At 36.2% G+C, this 22,727-nt stretch overlaps 1 protein-coding gene and 1 pseudogene across 1 annotated transcript; both read right to left on the bottom strand.

The window, feature by feature from the left end:
* Positions 1–8,032, bottom strand: part of LOC145610612 (uncharacterized) — a 149,414-nt pseudogene extending 141,382 nt beyond the window's left edge.
* Positions 8,033–8,896: 864 nt separating this feature from the next.
* Positions 8,897–19,344, bottom strand: LOC145612261 (protein argonaute 1-like). Its single transcript, XM_081667638.1, has 22 exons — positions 19,205–19,344; positions 17,554–18,257; positions 17,264–17,472; positions 17,031–17,180; positions 16,802–16,935; positions 16,602–16,711; positions 16,114–16,220; positions 15,847–15,985; positions 15,640–15,756; positions 14,882–14,989; positions 14,161–14,232; positions 13,519–13,641; positions 13,181–13,355; positions 12,842–13,101; positions 12,399–12,541; positions 12,238–12,300; positions 12,095–12,158; positions 11,858–11,993; positions 11,700–11,773; positions 11,495–11,589; positions 9,440–9,471; positions 8,897–9,339 (listed from the first exon to the last, which is right to left on the bottom strand). The coding sequence occupies exons 2-22, from the start codon at positions 18,247–18,249 to the stop codon at positions 9,119–9,121; spliced, it is 3,228 nt and encodes a 1,075-aa protein (XP_081523764.1). The 5' UTR covers positions 18,250–18,257; positions 19,205–19,344; the 3' UTR covers positions 8,897–9,118.
* Between the last annotated feature and the right edge of the window lie 3,383 nt (positions 19,345–22,727).

The following is a 22,727-nucleotide window of genomic DNA, read 5'->3' as shown; positions in this document are numbered from 1 at the left end:
GTATCTCTCCTCCCACCATGGTCTCCAGTCCACCATAACACCACCCCAAAAACCTATTTGCCTCCTAAAATACAACCCTGCCATGGCCACCCTCACCCCCCCCCCCCCACCCACCATGAAACTCTCCCGACACTAGGGATGGTAATTTAATTTGATTTCGATTCGAGTTCGATCCAATTCTTTCGAGGAAAAAAAGAATCTGATCCAAGTTCGAAAAAAGGAAATTTGATTCCGAATCCAATAAAAAAAAAATGCCCTGAATCCAAATAGGAGTAGGATCAAACTTGGACCTTGCATTGAGTCTGATCCGATCTGAGTCCGACACACATGTTTTTACTAGTAACTAATATATAAAGCTAAACTTTTAGCCATGCCACGAAACAATGACATTTGGCGTTCGCGATAAATAAGAATTTTTTTGACACGTAGGATTTATTTGAATACCTTTTTGAATAAAAAATTTGAAGAGATTTAGATATTGCACCATAAGGGTTGAGCATAAATTTTTTGGTAGTGGGAAAAAGGAAGAGAGAGATATATAAAATTACAAAATTGTCCATGTGATTGTAAACATAAACTAAAGAACGAATCAAGTGTTTAAAGGTAAGGATATATGGGATATTTGTATTGTGAACACAGATATTTTCTTTCTAAAAATGGTTATGATATGGTGCAATATTTGTGAAGCTTCCTTAGAAGGCAAGTGGTGAAATATGTAAAAAAATGGAGCAAGTAGGATATATTCTTATCGATTAAAATAAAATATTGCACAATCTAATATTATATAAATTTATTACTGTATGTAGACATGACAATTGGATCGGGTCACGTTTCATTTGGGTTGGGTCACTTTAGGTCACTTGCAAGAAATGTTCAACCCTAGCTCAAAGTTTCGGGTTCTTGTCAATTCAACGAACTCTAATCAAATTTTTTATTTTATATATTTTTGACTAATTTTTAGTAATTTCTAAAATTTCAAGCTCACTTTGTTAATTTTTTTAAATTTTTTAATTGAACATTCTCGCTAATATTATTATTAGTCTACTACATAATTTAAATTGTTACACAGGTACATCAATTCCTAATCAACTTTGTATCAATGATATATTTTAAAATTTGGCAAATAAAAAATTTATCTTAAAATTCAATAAACAACACGGGTATCGCACGGGTACAAACTAGTAAAAGATAAATGTATGCTCAAATTATATTGGAGAAGGGTAAAATACTCACTTTCACTTCACGTGAAATAGGGTAGTGGGTTTCATTAGTAGCAAGCCATAAATGGAGAAAAAGAAGGGTTGCTACCATCTGTAACCGAGTCAGCACGGCTGGTCATTGGTGGGAAAAAGGTGGCAGCTTGCAGTAGCCTCAATAAAGAAAAGGGTGGCGTTTGTTGTAATAAAGGAAAGGGTGGCGTTGGTTGTGGTAGTGGTGCGGCGTTTTCCTTGAACGATTCAGCTTTATGTTTTTTATAGAGTTGTCAGTTTCTAACCTGAACCTTCAAACCCGACTGTTTCGAACCAATTCGAAAAGGAACTGGACTGTTAAAAATCCTTTGTTGAAAACCGACCCGACCCAATTTTTTTCAACCCAAAGCAGAACTGAACCGAATTTGTGCAAATCATTAATGACTCGACCCGTTATCAAACCAAACCATTACAACCAGAAACCGAAAGCAACCTGAACCGATTACATCTGAACTCAATAATATAGTAACCCAACCCATTTTAAACCGAAAACTGTTGAAACCCGGCAAAAATCTGATAAACTTGAAATGTTTCAACCCGTAACTCGTTGTGGCCGAACCGTTTATAACCCTTAACCGGTTATGATCGAACTGTTTTCAACCCGTAACCCGTTGAGATCAAACCGTTTACAACCCATACCCCGTTGAGAGCGAATCATTTACAACTTGTAATCCATTATGACTGAACCGTTTACAAACCATGACCCAATATGTATGTTCTGATCTATTTCTACCCATTACTCATAAACCCAACATATTTAAGACATAACTCGATTATAACCTGACCCATTCCTACCCATTATCTGATTAACCTGAATCGACAATGATCCGAATCAATTTTAACCCGATACGATTTGAACTAAAACCGACTTCAAATTGGGTAAATCTGTTTTCAAGTTATGGCCCGAACCAATAATAATGACCCGACCCAATATCACCCGATCTATTTTGAACCAAAATAGGTTTTCAAACTGACCCAGTTTAACCCAAACTAATTATGACCCGAACCGATTACAACCCGACCTGATTAGGAACCGAATTGTTTTGAATCAAAACCCGTTTTTAATTGAGTAAACCCGTTTTCTAACCGATCTGGTTCAACCCAGACTGATTATGACCCGACCCGAATAGAAACCCCAATTAGAAAAACCGAACCGAACCAACCCGATTTCAAAACTGACCCAAAACCCGCTAATAATTCAACCTGTTATAACCCGATCCGTTATAATCTAAAATCGATAAACCTAACCCGAAACTGAATCGTTTACCCGAATTGAAACCCCTAGTGTTTTACTTGCGTGCTTCTACTAGAAACTTGAATAGAAAGAAAAGATAGAAGAAAAAGTTTGCTATAAAAACTAGATAAGCATGAGCATTAAACCCACTGATCAATTGTTGTGATGATAAGTGAAACGTTTCAACAACAAATGGGGAAGAAGTAAATTTTTTACTTTGAAGTAAATTTCTCAATTTTTAACCGTGAAGGAGGAAGAAATTAAGAGGTGGCCTTTGTCTTTTTGTCGTGGAGGGGATAAACTCATGATTAGGCTAAATTTAATAAATCAAGTTTGCGCATGTAAAGTTAAGTAACAAGTAAAAGAAGAAGCAACACTAAATTTGGCTTTCTCTTTTATCTCTTTTAGTGAGCAAGGGCAATTTAGTCATTTTACTCTCTCAGGTAAAAACACATATTTTGATGCAAATCTTTAAATATACGAAACATAAAAATGTTACTTAAATTGAAATTGATGAGTGTCATTTATGGCACTCATTTTGCCTCTTTTAGGGTGAATTTCGTTTGCTTGTGTAGTTTTTTTTATCTCGTTTTCCTTAGTTTTTCCCTTTATTTCTTTGATTTGTGTTTTCTTTATTAGTATTCTCATTTTCTTGCGTTTCATGGTTTATTTTTCCTTTTTTCTCTTTTATTTGTTTGTTTTCCTTTGTTTTCAGGAGAAGGTCGTCATCCAAGGTTCCGCAAGACTTCTTCCCGGGATTTACAACGCTTAGGATGCATTGTGTCTCCCCTTTGAACCCCAAGTATAGAGTTGTGCAAGGTTCCAAGTTCCTAATGCTGTGAACTCGAGCCGTGGGGGCACCAAAATGTGGTGTTGAACCCACCATGGATGCCTTAAGAACTTTGCCTACCTTCGTGTTCATCAAGAGCATCAAGTGGAGCGCACGAGAGCATCGACATGAGCATGAGGAGAGGCTGCCCTGTCCCCATGCGCGGGCGCCCACGACATGCGTGCAGGTGCGCACAACAAGCACGCGGCCCCTGCTCCCTGTGTCCGTACCCTTTTCTTCGCAGCCGCGCATTTTGAAGAGCAGGTGCGCATGTACGGGTTCTTTTGGGACGATTAACTAATTTCTCCTTTAATTTGTTAGTTTTACTATATATAGACTTTTCTTCTATTTTTAGAGAGAGAATCATTTTTTAGAGAATTGGAAATCAGATTTTTAGAGAGAGAAAGTTGAAGTTTGGAATTCTTGTTCCTAGATTTTAGAGAAAGAAACTTGATAATTTGATGATTGCTACATTTGATCTTCATCCTCTTTGATTTTAATCAAAATTTTGTAAGGATTTCTTCCTCTTTAATGCAATTTCAATTGATTGATATTTGATATGTTGTTGTATCTTTAGTATAATTGTTGATTTGATTGTTGAAACTTCTATTGTAATGTTTATGTGAAATTTGTGATTATCTTAGTCTTGATCTTAGTTTCTACCATGAGTAGTGAGTAGCTTCCTTGCTAGGGATCTGGTGAAGCATGTATGAATAATATATCATAGCTAATTGGAGGATTTTTGTTGATTTTGTATTGTGATTAAATTGGTTAATGGAAATTGTGCATGTGTGCGATTAGTTAAGGAGTAGCTAACCTTGATTGTCATGCTAGATTGCATTGTGAGTCTTCATTAATACGAACCATTGATTTGGAGTTCACAATTATCGATTGAGTTTGATTTGTGACGTTCCTAGTTAGTCTTTCATAGAGACCACTAGTTTGATCTCTAGGAAATAGTTCTTCGAGTACTTTTGATTGCAATTACTATTTTCCTTTGCAATGTTTGATTTATCAACTTCCTAATCATGAACGCATGTGGATCCTAAATCCCCAGTGCCTTTTTGATATTGATTTCCATACTTGTTTAGTTGTTGAGTTTAGTTCACACCAATCCTTTTCATCGAATTTCGGATAGCTTAGCACAAGACTTTAGCATGTAACACACCATTCCTTGTGGATCGACCTCGACTTACCCTATACCTAATTTAAGTGTGGTTGAGATTATAAATATTGTTGATGAGATTTGAGCACATAACGACATGCTTTGGTCACCCATCAGAAATACATTTTAACTAAATTACTTACCTTCATAAAATTAGCTTCCGAAATAATATAATCTTACAATAAAATTTAAGACTAATACATTCTTATTGGTTAAAATATAGATTAAATTTTAATCAAGCTAAAAATATTAAAATTAGAGTATAATAAATCGAGTATTAAAATCTCGGGTATTACACCTAACCCTACTACCCTACCCCTTATTGCTTGATTTGATTTTAAACTTATTTTGCATTGCTAGCTTGAATAAAGACATTTTGTCTTGCATAGGATTTGGACATATTTAAAAATTACATTGCAGAGTTGTGTACTCAATACTCCTTTATTTTCTTAATATTACAACATGGGTGAGAAACCAAATTATAAGAAAAAAGAGATATAGAAGGAATAAAAATATGAACCCATGTAATGAGGAGAGATGAGTAAAGAAAACAAGAGTAAACATACTTTAATAATACAATATCTTTAATATCAATTACATTTTTTTTAGGGGTGTAATGTTGTAATCTACTTCGCATTAAATATTACTAAAACAAAATACTGATGACAACATCAACCCCTAAATTATCTTACATATCATTCTCACATTAAAAAAAATTTCCTCCATTTCTATGTATTATGTCAACAATTATTAAATTTTTTTTTTTTTTAATCTACACTATACACATTTCAAATATTTTTTTTAAAAAAAAAGGAAAAAATTCCAAATAATAATAGAACCTTTAGCCCGTTCTTTTTTAATAATACAACCTTTTGATTATACATGAATATTACAACCTTTGGGGGTGTTCATTTTAAACAGGAAAAAACCGTACCGGTTGATTGACATGTGTCATCGTTTAATTGGTTTTGATAATTTAATTAATTTTTAAAAATTTATTTATTGTTTTTTAAAAGATAGAAAATAGTAAATATTACTTTTATGATTATTATTATTGTAAAAAATACATTAAAAAAAAAAAAAAAAAAAAAAAAAAAAACCACCACCCTACCACCACCTTCCCGAATCCTCACCATCCGGCCATCATTCCCTCTCCTCTGACTCCCCATCCCCTACACGTAGCTCCCCTCCCCTAGACCAGAAATCGGCTGGTCGGGGTCCATCTCACCCACCGTCGATCGACCCACACTTCCGGTTACCCCGACCAGGCTGAAACTCCCACACACACCACCTTTTGCAGTCCTGATTCAATTATACCCCTTCCCTGCCACCGCAGCAAACCTCCACCACTAACACCAGCGAACCGCAACCAAACTTCCACAAATCGCAGCCAACGAACTACAACCAACTCCCACAACCCGTTGCAGTTCCCGTTCTTCGCACCAATAGCGAAAAGCCCCGCCGCATCACCAATGACAGTGCGAAAACCCTCGCCACCAATTGCCACCAAAAAAAAATCAATCAATTCTTCTCTCTAATCAAAACCGATCCAAAACAATCAAAATTTTAAACCAAACCGGCGCCGGGGAAGGCTAGTGTTGGAGAAGGGAAGAGAAGGTGGATGCATGGTGGGAAAGTGGTGGCTGGGCTTTTTTTTTTTTTTTTTTTGCGATTTGTTAAAAATTAATCACAATTAACTACTAAATTAAAAATATATAATTATTTATTTTTATAAAAAATTTAATATTAGACCAATTGCATGACGACACGTGTACTGAGTAATCGGTTTAACAGGTTACAAGTTTTTTGTCTTTCCAAAGGTTGTATTATTTAAAAAAAAAAAAAAAAAAAAAAGGAGCCAAAGGTTGTATTATTATTTGCAATTTTTCCAAAAAATAATTGCCACTTCTTTTTACATAATTGATAATAAAAACTATTGTTTATGCATAATAATAAAATTATTAAATCGTGCAACGCACAAGTCTATTCTAGTATCAATTACATTCAAAAGCACACAGACACTCAATTATTTTTATTATCTATCTTTTGTAACAAAAGTTTTAGCCTTTCATTTTCAAGCCATGTATCAAAAGAATCAAAGTAAACTGAGGAGTGGAATATGTTAAGGATGATAATTAGCATTGTCCATTTTACTTGTATATACATTAACTTAAAAAAATAAAATAAAAAATAAATAAATAAATAAATAAAAAGCAAAGAGATTTATTAATCAAACAGAGAGTTCAGGTCAGCCATTACAAAATCAGAGATACTCATAGGGGGACCTCTTCCATCCACACTATAAGCTCATTAAAACTAGAACTAAGCTTTGCTAGCTCGTGTGCTACACAAAAGAGTACGAACACCCCTAGCAACACAAGGCAAGCTTTAAGATATCATTGACGATCAGGCCGAAAGCAGTAGGTGGAGCATCTCCTTTCTTCAAATGACTATAGCTTCAAGAAATCGGTCTCCAAACACACATCATTAAAACACGAGTCCAGGGAAATTGTCAGGTCAGCAAACATCGACGTCATAATTACCCCTCAAACAAAGACAAGTCGAGGCTACAATATCCCCAACACCATTGCGTATAATACCACCCAAACCCACACAATTCGTGCTAAAAAACGCCGCATGTGAATTGATTTTTATCACTCGTTGTACATGCAGCTTCCATCTTGACTCAAATTGCTGAGGATTCGGGCATGAGGCAGGTGCATCGTTTGCTTTTCATAATCTCCCACCAAGCTCATAACCTTGTGGATGGTTTCACCAACATCCTTCTTCCTCCCCTAAAACACCCAGGCATTTCTGCGCAACCAAACACCCCACAGGACACTCCAAAACAAATTCCACCATTGGGGGTCTTTGTGGATTTTCCTAACAGAACAACACCACTCACTAAAAGATTCACCTTTATAATTCTCTACAGTCAGTCGTAGATGCGATAAATACCAAAAGCGCTTCTCTTCTTCACAAAAAAATCAGCATATGCAGGATGCTTTCAACACCATTACCACACATGGAACAAGTAGGGTCAATGGAGATACCTCTTTGAACCAAATTATGCCGAGCAACCACAACACCTCTCATAGCACGCCAAGCGAAGAATTTCTCTTTGGGAGGTAACGTAGCATCCCATACAACTGACCAGTCAACCTTGCAACCACCCTCGAATTAGAAGACTGGTCATTTCTTTGCTTAATCGTGAGAAAATTATAGGTACTTCTAACTGATTATCTTCCATCCTTCGTATAGTGCCACACCCAAAAATCACTTTTATCGAACACTGGAACGGAAATATTACAAATTTTATTTGGAGCAAAAACAGCTTCACCCTCTCCCAATCTTTGACTAGAGCAAACTTTAAAATTTGGAAGAGTTGGAACCCATGGGGCGTTCCAAATATGTATCATAGTGCCATTGCCAACAACTTTCCTAGCCCCCTTCATTATAACACCACGAGCCCCCATAATCGACCTACACGTATAACTCGCATTAGGTTGCACCTTAGCTTCCATCAAAGTCGAGTGAGGAAAATACTTCCCCATAAGGACTCTAGCCACAAGTGAATCTTCATTGAGCAGGATTCGCTAAGCTTATTTGGCAAGAAGGGCTTTGTTAAAATTTTTCATATTACGAAAACCAAGACCCCCTTCCTTCTTCGGCACATATAATTTCTCCCACGTCACCCAACACAATTTCCTCTCTTCACCTTTTTGGCCCCACAAAAAATTGACGGCGCAATTCCTCAACCTCATTTAAAATGCTATTTGGGATCAAAAAACATTGCATAGCATATGTAGGAATAGCTTGGGCAATCGCCTTAATCGACACTTCTCTTTCGGATTGTGACAAAAAAATTTCCTTTCCACCCTTTTAGTTTCTTCCAGATTCTTTCCTAAATATTATGAAACACCTATTTCTTAGAGCTAACAATGTATTTATCATGTTCTTGCTCAATATCTTGGCTAAAAAGACACCCCTAACTTGTCCATATTCAATTTCTGACCAAAAGCCACCTCATAAGTAGAGAGGATTCCCATCACATTTTCAACAATAAAGAGGATCCACCCAACAGTTGAAGTATAAAAAGAGGACGATGACTCCAAGTAACAATGTTCATAATACCTTCCCCAATTCCCCCGATGCTTTCTTTATGGATTCCATATACTACTCTTTCAAAAAAGGCTAGTACAATCCTTTTAGTTGTAGTGGTATTGACAAGTCTGCCATGTGCCATTGTTGTATTTATATGAGGGAATGCGATGACATTTATAGTGCTCATAATCTGGCTGTTAAGGCTATAAAAGGGCCTTTGTTATTGCATTTTAACTGATACAAAAAAAAAAAAAAAAAAAAAAAAAAAAAAAAAAACTATTTAAAAAAAAAAAGAAGAAGAAAACCAGCATTCATAAAGTTAACTACCACATCAAATTAATCAAATATTTCATACAAGGTGCATGCGTACATCAAATAAAACAGGTACTCAAAGTACTTTAGACAAGTGAAAGATTAATGAGTTTCACACAAATGCAAATCATAACACACAGGCCAATAACAACGTAGAGCAGTATTTCTCCAAACATCAAAAGATCCAATTCATAAGTTAATTCAGCAAACCAAATTGAAGACTTTCAACAGTAAAACATGACTTTCTTGACATTCTCTTTCAGAACAGGAAGAGGTCGCACAGCAGCATTAGAAGTGGGTGATCTTGTACTTCGTCCACCAGCTGCGGCCATGCCTCCACGACCAGCAGCAGCCCCACTAGTCATAGAGCCACTGTCTGAGGTCTCTGGCTCCATGTAGAAGCGAGCACGAAATGCAGCAAGATGGGCATAATAAGCCGGCGGAACTGTAAGATATGTGAAGAATTTTAGAATAGGAGTACTGAATACTGAAGTGTACGATACAAGACTACCATTAAATCATCAAGACAAGGAAGAAAGACTAACCAATTGAAACAGATCGAGTACACCTTGCATATCTGTCAAAAGTAGACACCATCAGCCCAATAGCCAAAAAAAGTATGTTTAAGAAACAAAGAAGAAAAGAGGATATTAAAATTTATAAACAAGCAGATGTCTATTACGGAGTACAAATACAGTTTTCCCTCTCAATTCAACAGTGCCTTCATCATATAGCTAGCACAGACTTCATGCATATACAGTTTAAGGTCATCTCATGCACAGCTAGAGATAAGGAAAATCATACCAAGTACTAGCTAAAAAGCATACTTCAGATGGTAGGAAAACTGATTTGAGTAAAAAAATCGGAAAAAACAACAAGCTACTCGAAGATTTTTTGTCAAAATACTACTGTATACACTATAAATTGACACTAGTCACCAGCTCAGAACCCTCTCACTTTACTTAAATTACTCAAGTTTGACAAATGATCCAATCTTACTCCTTACTTCCTAGTCCTTAACTCATCAAAAATCTTAAAACCTCTTTCCAATTAATTAAAGAACTTAGGCCTTAATGACTACAGTACTGTCGAGCTTTCACAATGAAATTCTAACATAAGCTACAAATACACGCCTACAAAACTTTATCCTCTCATATCATAATTCAATATTCTGAGCTAAATCAAATCAGAACTTGCAATTGAACAAGAAATTGAGGGAGCAATTGTCATATTCTACATGAATTTAGAAAATTCAATAAGCCTTCATTTAGCTACTTTTTATTAACCACCAGAGTTGGCAAAATAAGTCACACCAAACCACAGAATAAAAACCTAATGTCACACAGATTAATACTGAACATTTTAATTTCTCAACCTCCCTACTAACGAACAACTCCAATCCTCAAAGACAGCCACATCAAAGGCTAATCATAATTACTGAAGGGGGAGTATTCACATCGCAGGAGGAAGAACATCTTTTGAAAAGAAGATCAAATAATTTTTCTGCATACTAAATTAATCATCATAAACAAAAACAATATTTGGAATTTGTTTTTCTAGAAAAAAGATATACGATGTATATTAAAAAGAAAAGGAAAAAAGGCAAGAAAATTATAATTATGAAGACAGACGTCCAACAGCTAATAAATAAAAGGTTAAATGGCAAAATCAATTGACCATTTTATTTCAATTAAGTAGCAGTTTGGTTGACACAAACTCAAGAAAGTGGCTTATAGAGTAGCTTACATAGTCCCATTAGGGGCTTCCCAAGTAAATCCGGGGAGCACTCTCACTCATGGCCAAAAATATGCCCATGAGGAGAATTTCAATGTAAAAACCCAAAAACATGTATCCCACTCATGGGCAAAAAAATAAATGCCCATGAGGAAAATCAAAAATGCCCAAGGCCATGGCATTTTTGTAATGCTACAGTAACTTGTGTACCCACTAATTAAATCTAAAAATAGCTATTTTGACCAATTTAACATATTTAAAAACAAAAATCAATGTTCATAATTTATTTTTATCTATAAGTAGACACCCATTTTGTTATATTTTTGTACACTTCGAAAAATCACAATTTTCTACTTAATTCGTAATTATTAAAAAATTTACTTTTGTTGTGGGTTTATTTTAGCCCATGAGTGTGTGAGGACTCGTATAAAAAAAACGCCCATGAAAAAAAGTGAAAAAGAGGAGTGAGAAAGTGGGTAGAGAGAGAATGGCATTTTATTTTTTTGACCATGAGTGAGAGTGGTCAAGTACCAAAATTCCTCTTCCTCAACATCTTACGGTCTACTCAGACAAGGAGAGAAAAATTCTCAGCAAAGACTAGTCTACCAGCAAGGAAAGAAATGAAAAGAAAAGGGCAAGCTCTTATCATGGGGAAGCACTCAAAGCAGTAACTAAAAAGTGGAACACAATTCAATCGAGGAGAGAGAATCTCCACAGTAAATTTTTTTTTTTTTTTCTTCCTCTATATAAACTTTTGTGGGAAGTGGGTGAATTTACTACACAATACAGAAAATAGGGTAATAGGACTAAGAATCACAAACACTATCAAACAAACAGAGACAATGCAGATAACCCAAGGAACTTACGTATAGCATAGGTTATTCGTCAAGGACTGTAACTCGTCCGCTGTAAAGTTATTTTCATCCCACAAGACATGATAATGTGCTGGCCTGCTAGTACCCTACAATCATATACAGATACAAAGTTAGAATCCTAAGGCTTTAAACAAATTAAAATCTATAATAAGATGAAATATACAACAATTGAGCTATGCAAGGTGCATGGAAAAACCTGAATGCCAGCATGACTACATAGGTAAAAGTCAAATTCAGTTGGGTGACATATCTTCGAATCAACAACAGTACCTGCAACATCAAACAAAGAGGGTTTATAAAACAGATTAAAATATAAGATCTGGCCATTCAAAAATGAAAGTACAGAATACTGACCCGGCAATATGTTTCCACTCTTATCAACTGAGTTTCGATCATGATGGTTGTTGGCAAATAGTCTTGTATGGTGACGCTTTTGGACCACAACAAATGTCACAGGTGGTTGGTAATCTGGCTCCAACGAAGCACATGCCTGCTAAAACAAACAGTGACAAATAAAAGGTCAATAAATGATGCCAATCAAAATTTACAATTAATGGTGTTCAAAAGTAAAATAGAGGAAGGAAGTTTGACCTTTCGAATAGCATCAAGTTCATACAGCAACACTTGATAAAATTGACCCTCGCTCACCCCATCCCTTCACACAGATAACAGAAAGGGTCAAGGAAAAAGCACAAGACCAAATCTAACAAACAGAATAAAATATAAAAGAGAACCTGTAAAATATAATCCTCAGTGGTTTGTGGCCTGTTGACCTACGGAAAGATATGAGGAGTTCCCTACAAAAAAAAAGGAAAATTTTGCAATGCATAAGTTAATGCCAAATTTATATATCTTGGAATAAAGGAAAAGTCAGTCGCAAAAGCAGCTATAATACTTGATCATTCCTCCGGTAATTTGCCCCCTGCTGGGATCTTGCCAGGTTTTGTACAAATCTTGGATCAGCTCCTGACGATGTGCTTGAGCAGATACCAGACCAGCATACTTTGTGACTTCGGGCCAATCTTGAGAGGCAACGACCTGAAACCACAGGACATTTGTTTAAGTTTGACAAAAAAAAAAAAAAAAAAAAGAAAAAAGAAAAAAGAAAAGAAAAACACTACTACATTACAACAAACAACTCTCAGTCCAGATCCTAAGACCAGCATACTTCGTATATCAAATATAAACAGGCAAATGTGCGGATTCATCTTCGAAAAGAACTTCAAAATTGGTCGAATATTTGATTCAAAGAAAATATGAATAAATTAAAAAAATATAAAAGCAGAAAAGTTAAATCTGGATGGAGCAGAATAAAAGAGCAAACACAAAGATACGTACAGCAGCAATGGATGGACTGGAATCTTCTCCGGGGTGAGGATGGGTAACATCAGCACCAAATATAATGGTTGGTCGGTCACTGACAAGTGGTATGCGTCTTGATATTGCATCAACAAGGACAGTGTTCCTTCCACCAACCTTCACATTAATTTTCAGAGCAACATTTGCCAAATATTGCTTACTCATCTTAAACACATGTTTGGTCAAGCAACATTGCGAAACAATTCCAAGTTCAGTTTCACAGATCCTTTTCAGATCACCTGAAAAACAAGAAAGAAATTTATCAGTTACGAAATCATTAAAAGTAACTATATTGCACTCAATAGTAAAAGTTATTACCATAGAGAGAGCCATTGTTATCGGGAAGAATGACTATAAGCAAATCAATCTCTTTTTTCTGTTGCGGCGATTTACTCATAGCAGCCATGGCATCATGATATCGAGTTTTTAAAGCCTTTTCAACCTGGTCTGGGCGAGCAGAGATACCTGGAAGCACGGGTTCTGGATTGTAGCTCTGAAAATATACACAAGAAATTGGTTAAAAAAAAGCCGCCATAAAAAAAATGTAAATACATAAGAGCAAGGAAAGAGAATATGAGTTATAGCATATCATAAAATAACAGAAAAATTGAACATTGAGTCCACAAACATCAAAGAATACAGTAGAAGATACTTACCATGCCAGAAATATGACACATTTGGGCAAGCTCAGAGCAGAAACTACGAGCAACACCATCTTGCACATTGCGTGAAAAATTTATGCAGAACCAATTGTTCACTGTTCCCCCATTAACCATTTTCTGTCGAAAATAATATAAGAATAAATACCAATCATGACACAAGGAAGCCTAAATGTATTTTGCTACTAATTTCAGCATAATCCATTTCAAATATCAGCCGGAACAAGCATATTTAATCAAAAAAATATGGCAGAACATGGAGAGAAATCATTCAGAATGATAAGAATTCCAACTCATTGATGATATAAGAGAACATTTACAACGTTAGCAACACAAATGGTAATCAACAATTTGGCAAGAAAAAGGTTACATGTTTCGAAAAAAAAAACATGGTTCCACACCAATATGATACATACAAGCATCAGAAACAATTAAAGACTTGAGTACTCAAATAACCACCAGACAGGAATTCAGCATGTTAAAAAAAAGAAATAGATAGATAGATAAACAAAAAGAAGTAACATACATCATGCTTGCATAACCTCTAGAACAACTATAACTCGAACCAATTTAACAAGATCACTCTGCCTAGGACTGGACAGTAAACAATTGAAAATGCAAAATGGGCCAAAAAATTACTTTGTTCATCATATTCCACTGACCAACTTGGGGTAGACAGTTCTTCTCCCTACCACTATCATGGTATTTGAGCTGCAAAAAGAAAAAGAAAGTTATAATCAACAGCATATTTTAGATTAATTTAAGTGAGTTGAATCTGCAGTGATTTGGAAATTTTGAGCTTTTACCGCACCCCCCCCCCCCCCCCACACACACACACACACAGAATAAAGCGGATATCTGTATTTAACGGAAAATAACCATAGCATATCTTGATTCCATACAATTTCATAGACGTTTTTAACATACACCCAGGTGCGGGCAAGATTAGTATTTGCTCTATAATTGATGAATAAATTAACACTAACCACCTAAATGAGAAAAAAGACCCTATGGTGCACCGTGCACCTGGATCTATGTAACAATCTCTCCAATTTCATTGAACCTAATAATAAAGGCAAGAAATACTAATTTCTGACCTTTAAGCACATATTAGTTACGTTGCATAATATGCAGGCGTAAAAAGAATGATTCTTTCAAATCATTATCCTCTATGACTTCACAACAATTTTTTTTAAAAATTACTAATCAAATTTGTTCTTCATAATTCATAGTCCTTTCTATTATATCTAGCTCATTTCAATCCTTGCTAGCTCCTACACATAATGATTGATTTGATTGAACAATATAAACTCTAGCAGGATAATATCTTGACCAAATAAAACAATTTTACATTACATACCCATGGAGCGGGAAGAACACGTGCTTCAACACTAGCAAGCCTCTCATCAATTTTAATCCCAAATTCTTGGGCATAAGGATCAGCATGATATGCATTGTGATGAACAGTCTGAAAAAGAAGCAACAGGGAACAGTGGTAAATTAACAGTGAATAGCATTACACTTGTAAGTAAATTGCTGGCTGTAACAACAAAAGATCAACGAAAAAATTTTATATACTTTTGAGGAAGACCACTTTCGAACAAAAACAAGTCATATTTTCGATATGTATCTTCCAAAGGTATCGAATTAGTAAAGTGCTGACTATAACCACAAAAGATCACCGAAAAATTTTATATACATTTGAGGAGGACCACTTTCGAACTAAACAAGTCATATTTTCTTTATATATCTTCCAAAGATATTGAATTAGTTTAGACCAACAAGAAAATCCATAAAATGAGATAAATAATAAAAAGGGCAAACCCTCAAACATGAATCCCCATACAAAAAGGGGCATACCAACGTGTTGGAAAAATAGACAGCCACACAGCCAAGCTAGTACAAGCATGACAATGGTACAAGTAAGCAACAAAGATAGCCAGATACACCAAGCCACATGCCCACTTTTGATAAAATATAAAGTATGATTTAGCAGGGACAAATTTAATTTTACAAATTATTCAAAGAGAAAATTAAATAAAAAATATTAAAAAAAGAAGCAGCAATAAGGAGATGGGACAAAACAAAAGCAGGTACATGAGCACCCATGAGACAAACCTGAACAATGTCACGCTCCCTCTCTTGAGGACGTTGACAAGTCACCTTCAGCAAAGCTGTAATTTGTCTTTCATTTAATCTTTTAGAATATCGTTGCCCTTCAACAATTTTGCAAACCTACATAGTAAGGTACCCATCAGACACTCATAGGAGGATTAAATGTTAATTCATACGGACGCAAGAAAAGATGATCACACAGCTAACAACCTCCATGGGCAAATAATTTGGCCTCTGTTGGTTCCCAACTTGAAGACATGGCCACTGAGTGTGTTGGATTACAAATCCGTAGGTCTCATAGAAATACTCCACAACTGACTTCATCGTTCCCCTTTCATCAACAGGAAAACTAAACCAAAATAGTGGAAAAAATAGCCATGATCAACATTTGAAAGCATATACAAAATTAGAACAGCTAAAAAAATTTGTTTTCTATTTTTGTAGCAGGAAAATTGAAAACAATCAAGAAGGCCATACGTGAGTTCCCTTGTTGCCTGTGAAGTTAGTCCAGAAATTCTGTATTTTCTACGCATATTACCACGGTGTGTAACTTCAACCTTAACTCCTCTTAGAGCCTTCTTAATCTGATGTCACCAAAAGAAATGATAAAATAAGATATAAAATATATTAAGGCAGAGCAGAATAGGGAAACAATGCACTAAGTTTTTCCTAGGAAAACATATCATAAGCTAGCCAAGAGGCAATCCGCACATACAAGCATATAATTATAAATGACAACTCCACAGCCTTTTTTCCAAGGTAATTATTTTAACACATCAAACCACTCCTCAGTTTGTTCTCAACATCTCATTCCCATCTTTATCTTCCCAATAACAAGTCAGAAATTTAAATAAAAAATTAATCAAATGTAAAGTAAAAAGGATTAATGGTACTTATTGGGTAAGTGCAATAAATAAATTTGAGAGAGATGCAAAACACAAAGTGAAAAGATGGAAAAAACTTGCCTTCACTCGATCAGAATCGGACAATGGCCTAGAAGTAACATCCCGGTTCAGCAGCTGGGTCACAAAGTCAATGACAGGCAATGGCTCAATGAAAGCAGTGGAAGACATATCTGCAAACCACATTAAAATATTTAGCACATAAAGAAGAAAACATTGCTGATTGATATAAATTAAAATACAGGCAATATCATGAAATTCACCTATATTCAAAGATAGACCCATCTGAGTTGGTCGGATACTCTGATAAAATCCACGCCAGCTTTCTAAACCCTCTCCCAGCGGCTGCCTCCTCCCTAGATGGGGAGAATAAAAAGAGCGACCTACTGGTGAATAACTGCAGATTTGAGATAACAACAATGTAAATGCAAAAACATAAAAGGTAACCAGATACAACTGAACCAAAAAAAATGAAGCAAATCGAGAACGCACCGCGTGGTGGGCAATTCACGCAATACTATGTCAAGAACCTGGAGAGCCTCCTGAGGTGCATCAGCCTGCCTTCCTTGCAGAAACATTCCCAAATGGTGCAAGTCTACTCGTGCAGCCAGCTTGATCACTACCTTGAATTCTCTCTCTCTCCTGCTACAAACAATGTCACACCTTAACAAATAACCAACCACATCAAACATTAATATAATGAGAAACCAATGTATAGACCAGACCTTGGTGCCCCAGTTCCATCATCCTCGTCAACAAGTGTAATTCTAAATTCTTTACTGGTAAATGGTAGAGGGCCTGCAGTATATAGACTTTTTCTTCCATCATAAGCCGGAAGTCGCCTTCCAAGATGAGATTCTCTATACAACTTCACCAATTGTGCCATAACAGCACGGTTCACACCCCGCGATGTCACCTCTGGCACGATGGAAACCTGTAACATTTACCAATCATGTAAACAGCACAGAGAGACACAAAAGAATGAAAGAGACAAATAGAGAGATATAATTATTACATCATATTGGTGCAAATCTTTATCAGGCAATTCAGCAAAGAAGTGATTCGCTTTCACAATGCACCTGGTGCCAGTGCTACCCTTCCCAGGACGAAGGGGGAACCTCACTGACTTGCTGCTAGCAGGCAAAGGCTGAATAGCCTGAGAAGATGGCTCTTCAACAGACAGTTGTTCAAACTGCTGCTGAACCTGGGATGATCCAGCCTGCAAAGGAGACACAGACGAACTGGCCTCACCCTGTTCTGCCGGCTTTCCAGGAGTCATCGCTTGAATAGGCTGACCCCCAGGTTGGTAGGAACCCTGGGAAGCTTGGTGCAGCTCGGGAACTGAAGGGCGATAGGACCCACTGATAGGACCACCACCACGGCCACCACCAGCACCGCTACCACCGCGGCGCTGAGGTGGGGCCCCACCTCGTGGATGTTGCTGAGCACCCCTGCCTTGGTACTCCGCAGATCCACCAGACTGTTGCGAGGACATGCCACCACGCTGGCCACCACCACGGCCACCACCATATCCTCCACGACCTCCTTGTCCCTGGGGCCCCCAACCTCTTCCTCCACCTGGGTGACCACCAGCAGCTTGTTGTGGTGGTATAGTTTGACCACCTCCGCCTCTTCCACCACTCCCTCCAGCTTGCTGGGGATGAGAGCTCTCTCCTTCACCATGTTGTTCAGTTCTCTTCTTCCTCACCATTTTGCCAACTGCTTCAACAAATAAAAAGCTTCAATTAAAACAAATATACCTATCACATACAACAGCCACCCAGCATATTCATACGCTTAGCAGAACAAAAGTTTAAAGCAAAACGAAAATTCCTCCCACTAACAAAAAAACACAAACTTGACAATAAACCAACAATGAACAACAGAAAAAAGATCTTCAACAAGTATACAAAGCATGTTTTACCAAGTCATAGAAAAATGAATGAAAATCCAAAGCGATTCGATTCAATTGACAAATGAGGCAAGGAAACAGAATTAGATTAAAGGTTAAAGAGGAAATTTAAAGGAGTGCAAAACACACAATTTCATTCCATATGCTCATAATGCTCAACCACCATCAACAACAGCAAAGCAAGCAAACAAAACAAAGTTGGAAAAACGACATAAACAGTAACAAAGCCATCATTCTCAAGCCAAAAAAAAACGATACTAATGAAGGTGTACACAAAATCAAAATTACACAAACAGCAACAGCATAAACACAACACAAACAAAAAAAATCGATAACCCATAAAAATCAAAATCAAAACACACATAAAACACAAGTTTTCAGAACCAGAATTCAAAACACAATCAAATCAAAAGTTAGAAATTTCAATTTCGCACAATTACAATCCAAACAAGTACACAACCGATAAAAATTAAGCAAACCCTAACCAAAAAAATCCCCAAAAGTAACCCTATAATCGCGCAAAACCAAGAAAATCAAACATCAAAAACATCAACAAAAAACATGAAATAAGATCCAAATTGCGAAGAAAAACACAACGATCTACCAAACTCAAATAAACCCAGAACAATAACTTAGGGCAAAAAAAAACCCCGCCTTTAGAATCGGAATGCAAGCATTTCAACAAAATCACAGAAGAGATAAACTAGATCCATGAAATCAGAGCAAAACTACAGCAGAAATTGAAGAAAAATACCGCTGATTTGACCTAAAAAGACACGATTTTTACACTATCGGAAACAATTTCCTCTCGCCGCCGAGTACCCGACAGAGAGTGGAGAGAGAGCGAAAAGGAGGAGAGAGAAAATAGCGAAAATAAATTAAAAACGGCGTCTTCTAACCAAAAGCCAATAATCAACGAAGAAAGGCAGTATATAAAGCCAGAAATGGGGGTGTGAAATGACCATTTTACCCCTAAAGGGATTTGTTTTTAAGTGTTTGGATCAATGTGTTTGGTGATGATGTGGGAATGGCAGGATTGGAAGAAGTGACCCCAATGGGATTATGTGTGGGACCTCTTTGTTGGTGATGTGGAATTATGTGAGTACGTGGCATTGCGTTAATTCGACAAGTTGGATGGATCTTTTTTTAGGATTTTTGCTTTCAAGTTTGACTACGAGGGATTTTAAATGGAGAAATGTTAGGCATTTAGAAATGCATAATAAAGGGTATTCATGTAATTATGCATATGTACAAACGAATAAATATTCTGGTATCATTGGATGATCAAATGGTACCACTGAATATACAGTGATACTATATATATACACATAATGATATTAAATATGCATTCAGTTGTACTTAATTTAAGCGTTAATAGTACCATTGAGGATTCAATAATACTTATATATAAACTTTCAATGGAACAATCAGCATGTGGTCCCCCATCACGTGATACAATTCGACCAAAAAATAGGTGGGGTCCACCTACATGCCTCTCTCTTTCTATCTCTCTCCTCTTTTCTCTCTCTACCATGTGTTTTAAAAGTATTATAATCAATGTTATGCATTTGTAAATGCCTAACTTTCCTCCATTTCTAGTTTCTCGTTTGACTAGTACTTCATCTGTTTTTTTACTTGACCTGTTTCTTTTACCACGGTTGTCAATGCAAAACTTTAACGATCAGTAACTTTAATTCTTATTGAGACGAGTTCAAAAAGATCCTACATGAGTACGTTTTTCTTCACATATTATTCACAAGAGACGGTCAAAGGAGGGGTGATTATTAAGTATATAATATGATGGCACTCTTAAGGGCAATTTGTGATGGAATTAAGGCTAGATTGGCGATTGATTGTTGGCTATTTTTTTAGTTGTTCTGATCAACTATTTGTATTAGCTTTTAAGGGTAATATGTGATAGGTTAAGGGCTTGTTTGGCAATTGATTGTCGGCTGTTTTATTAGTTATACTTATCAACTATTTTTTTTAGCTTTTAAGGGCAATTTATGATAGATTTAGGGCTGGTTTGGCGATTGGTTGTCGGCTGTTTTATTAGTTGTTCTGATCAACTATTTGTATTAGCTTTTAGGGGCAATTTGTGATAGATATAGGGCTTGTTTGGCGATTGATTGTCGACTGTTTTATTAGTTGTTCTGATAACTATTTGTATCAGCTTTTAATGGCAATTTGTTATAGATTTAGGGCTTGTTTGGCGTTTGATTGTCGACTGTTTTATTAGTTGTTCTGATAACTATTTGTATCAGCTTTTAATGGCAATTTGTGATAGATTTAGGGCTTGTTTGGCGATTGGTTGTCGACTGTTTTATTAGTTGTTCTGATCAACTATTTGTATTAGCTTTTAGGGGCAATTTGTGTTAGATTTAAGGCTTGTTTGCCGATTGATTGTCATCTATTTGTTTAGTTAATCTAATCCACTATTCGTATTAGCTTTTTTAGGTGGATTTTTTTTATTGTTGGCTAGTTAAATTATATAATTACTTCGAAATTGTTACGATAAAACTAAATACATGTACTACTATTAAGGATTTATGATATAAGATGGTAGGTAGAAGAAGAAGAAAAAAAAACAAAATAAAAATAAAAAAGTTTAGTTAACATTGAACATATTCCCTTATTAGAGCTTTAGTGTCACTAGTTATCGAGCCCCCGCGCGCGCGATGCGCGCGCTTCGTATGGTTAATCGGAAAAGTTTATTTTGGCGCTTAACGTTAATGTGTAATTAATTTGTTGTATCTTGACATAGTGTTTGTTGCATTTTATAAATACAATGTTATCATTATATATAGATTAATAAAGTTGTATTTGTTTATGTAGCAATAATTTATAACGTGTAGTATAATTATTGTGTATTCTTGTCAATTCATAATGTAGCAATAATATATAATGTGTATGTTAATTATGTAAATAGTGATGTTGTTGCATTGTTGTATCAAATTAAGGAAAGATGATTCTATACTCTTGAATTGTAAGTTGATTTGGGCTTAGTCTTGCTTTATTTTAAATTTAATTATATTCATGTATTTGCATGTTCTTAAGCAAGTACTTCGCTGAAAATTAGCTAGCTGTGAGATAAAGTCGGTTCAATGAGGGCAAAATTTAGTTTGTATCTGTCAAATCGGCTAAAATCTCGGCGTTTTGAAAAACACCGCATAAAACCATCTTCGGCTTAGGTGAGCTTTGGTTCGGGGAACATTCTTCGGCTTGGATGAGCCTCGGTTCGGATGAACCATTTTCGGCTCGAATGCATCACCTTCGACTTGGATGAATGACCTTCGGCTCGGATGAACCACCTTCGGCTCGAACGAGGTTCAGCTTGGATGAACCACCTTCGGCTCGAGTTACAGTCGACAATGTAAAGGAGTTTTAACCTCGGCAATGGTAAGGAGCTTGAACTTGGCAAAGCTTGCAAAGGGATGAGCTTTGGCTCTCAAACATGGTATGTGCTTGGGTGAGCTTTGGTTCGGATGAACCATCTTTGGTCCTTGCTGAAACACCTTCGGCTCACCCATAACACCATCAGCCTGGGCTGAATTACTTCGGTCTGGCTGAAAAACCTTTGGCTTGGGCTGAATTACCTTCGGTCTGGCTGAAAAACCTTTGGCTTGCCTAAAACACCTTCGGCCTAGGCTGAAACTCCTTGAGATAGTCCTCTGTGTCTTCCCGTCAACGTCCTGCAAAATCAGCTCTCACTCCCTTTAACAGACGATGGAGAAGCAAAGCATCAATGGCGGAAAACTACCGGCACCGCGAAAAAAGCTACCAAAAGAGAGAGTATTCGGAGCAAACGATGTTCAATTATCAGAAGATAAAGCAAATCAACTAATTAATTTGTTGTATTTTGACATAGTATTTGTTGTATCTACAAATTTAATGTTATTATTATATATGGATTAGTAATGTCGTTATTGTTTATGTAGTAAATTATAACGTGAAATTTAATTATAGGTCGTTCTATTTTATGTGAATGGATTGGGTTTTTTTTTGTTATACCAAATTAATAAAAGATGATTTATGTTTGCAATTATGAATTGTTTTAGTCGGATCTGATCAATGTGCATTTAAATTTGGGTTAAATTGTGTTTTTTGTATGGTCGATGCTCCAATTTTTCTCTCTCTTCCTTTCTCTATCTTATCCTCTTTCCTTCATAGCCCATATTTCTATCTCTCCTATTTAATCTAACTTTTTTTTCTCTTGACCTTTATCCCTTCATCTACCCCCCTATCTCGTTTGAACTGGTATCTCTATCTTTCAGCTT

Source organism: Chenopodium album, chromosome 24 (genome assembly GCF_948465745.1).
Source record: "Chenopodium album chromosome 24, dcCheAlbu1.1, whole genome shotgun sequence".
NCBI classification, from domain to species: domain Eukaryota; kingdom Viridiplantae; phylum Streptophyta; class Magnoliopsida; order Caryophyllales; family Amaranthaceae; genus Chenopodium; species Chenopodium album.
Note: the sequence above shows the minus strand (reverse complement) of the source record. Positions and strands in the feature narration are given on the sequence as shown.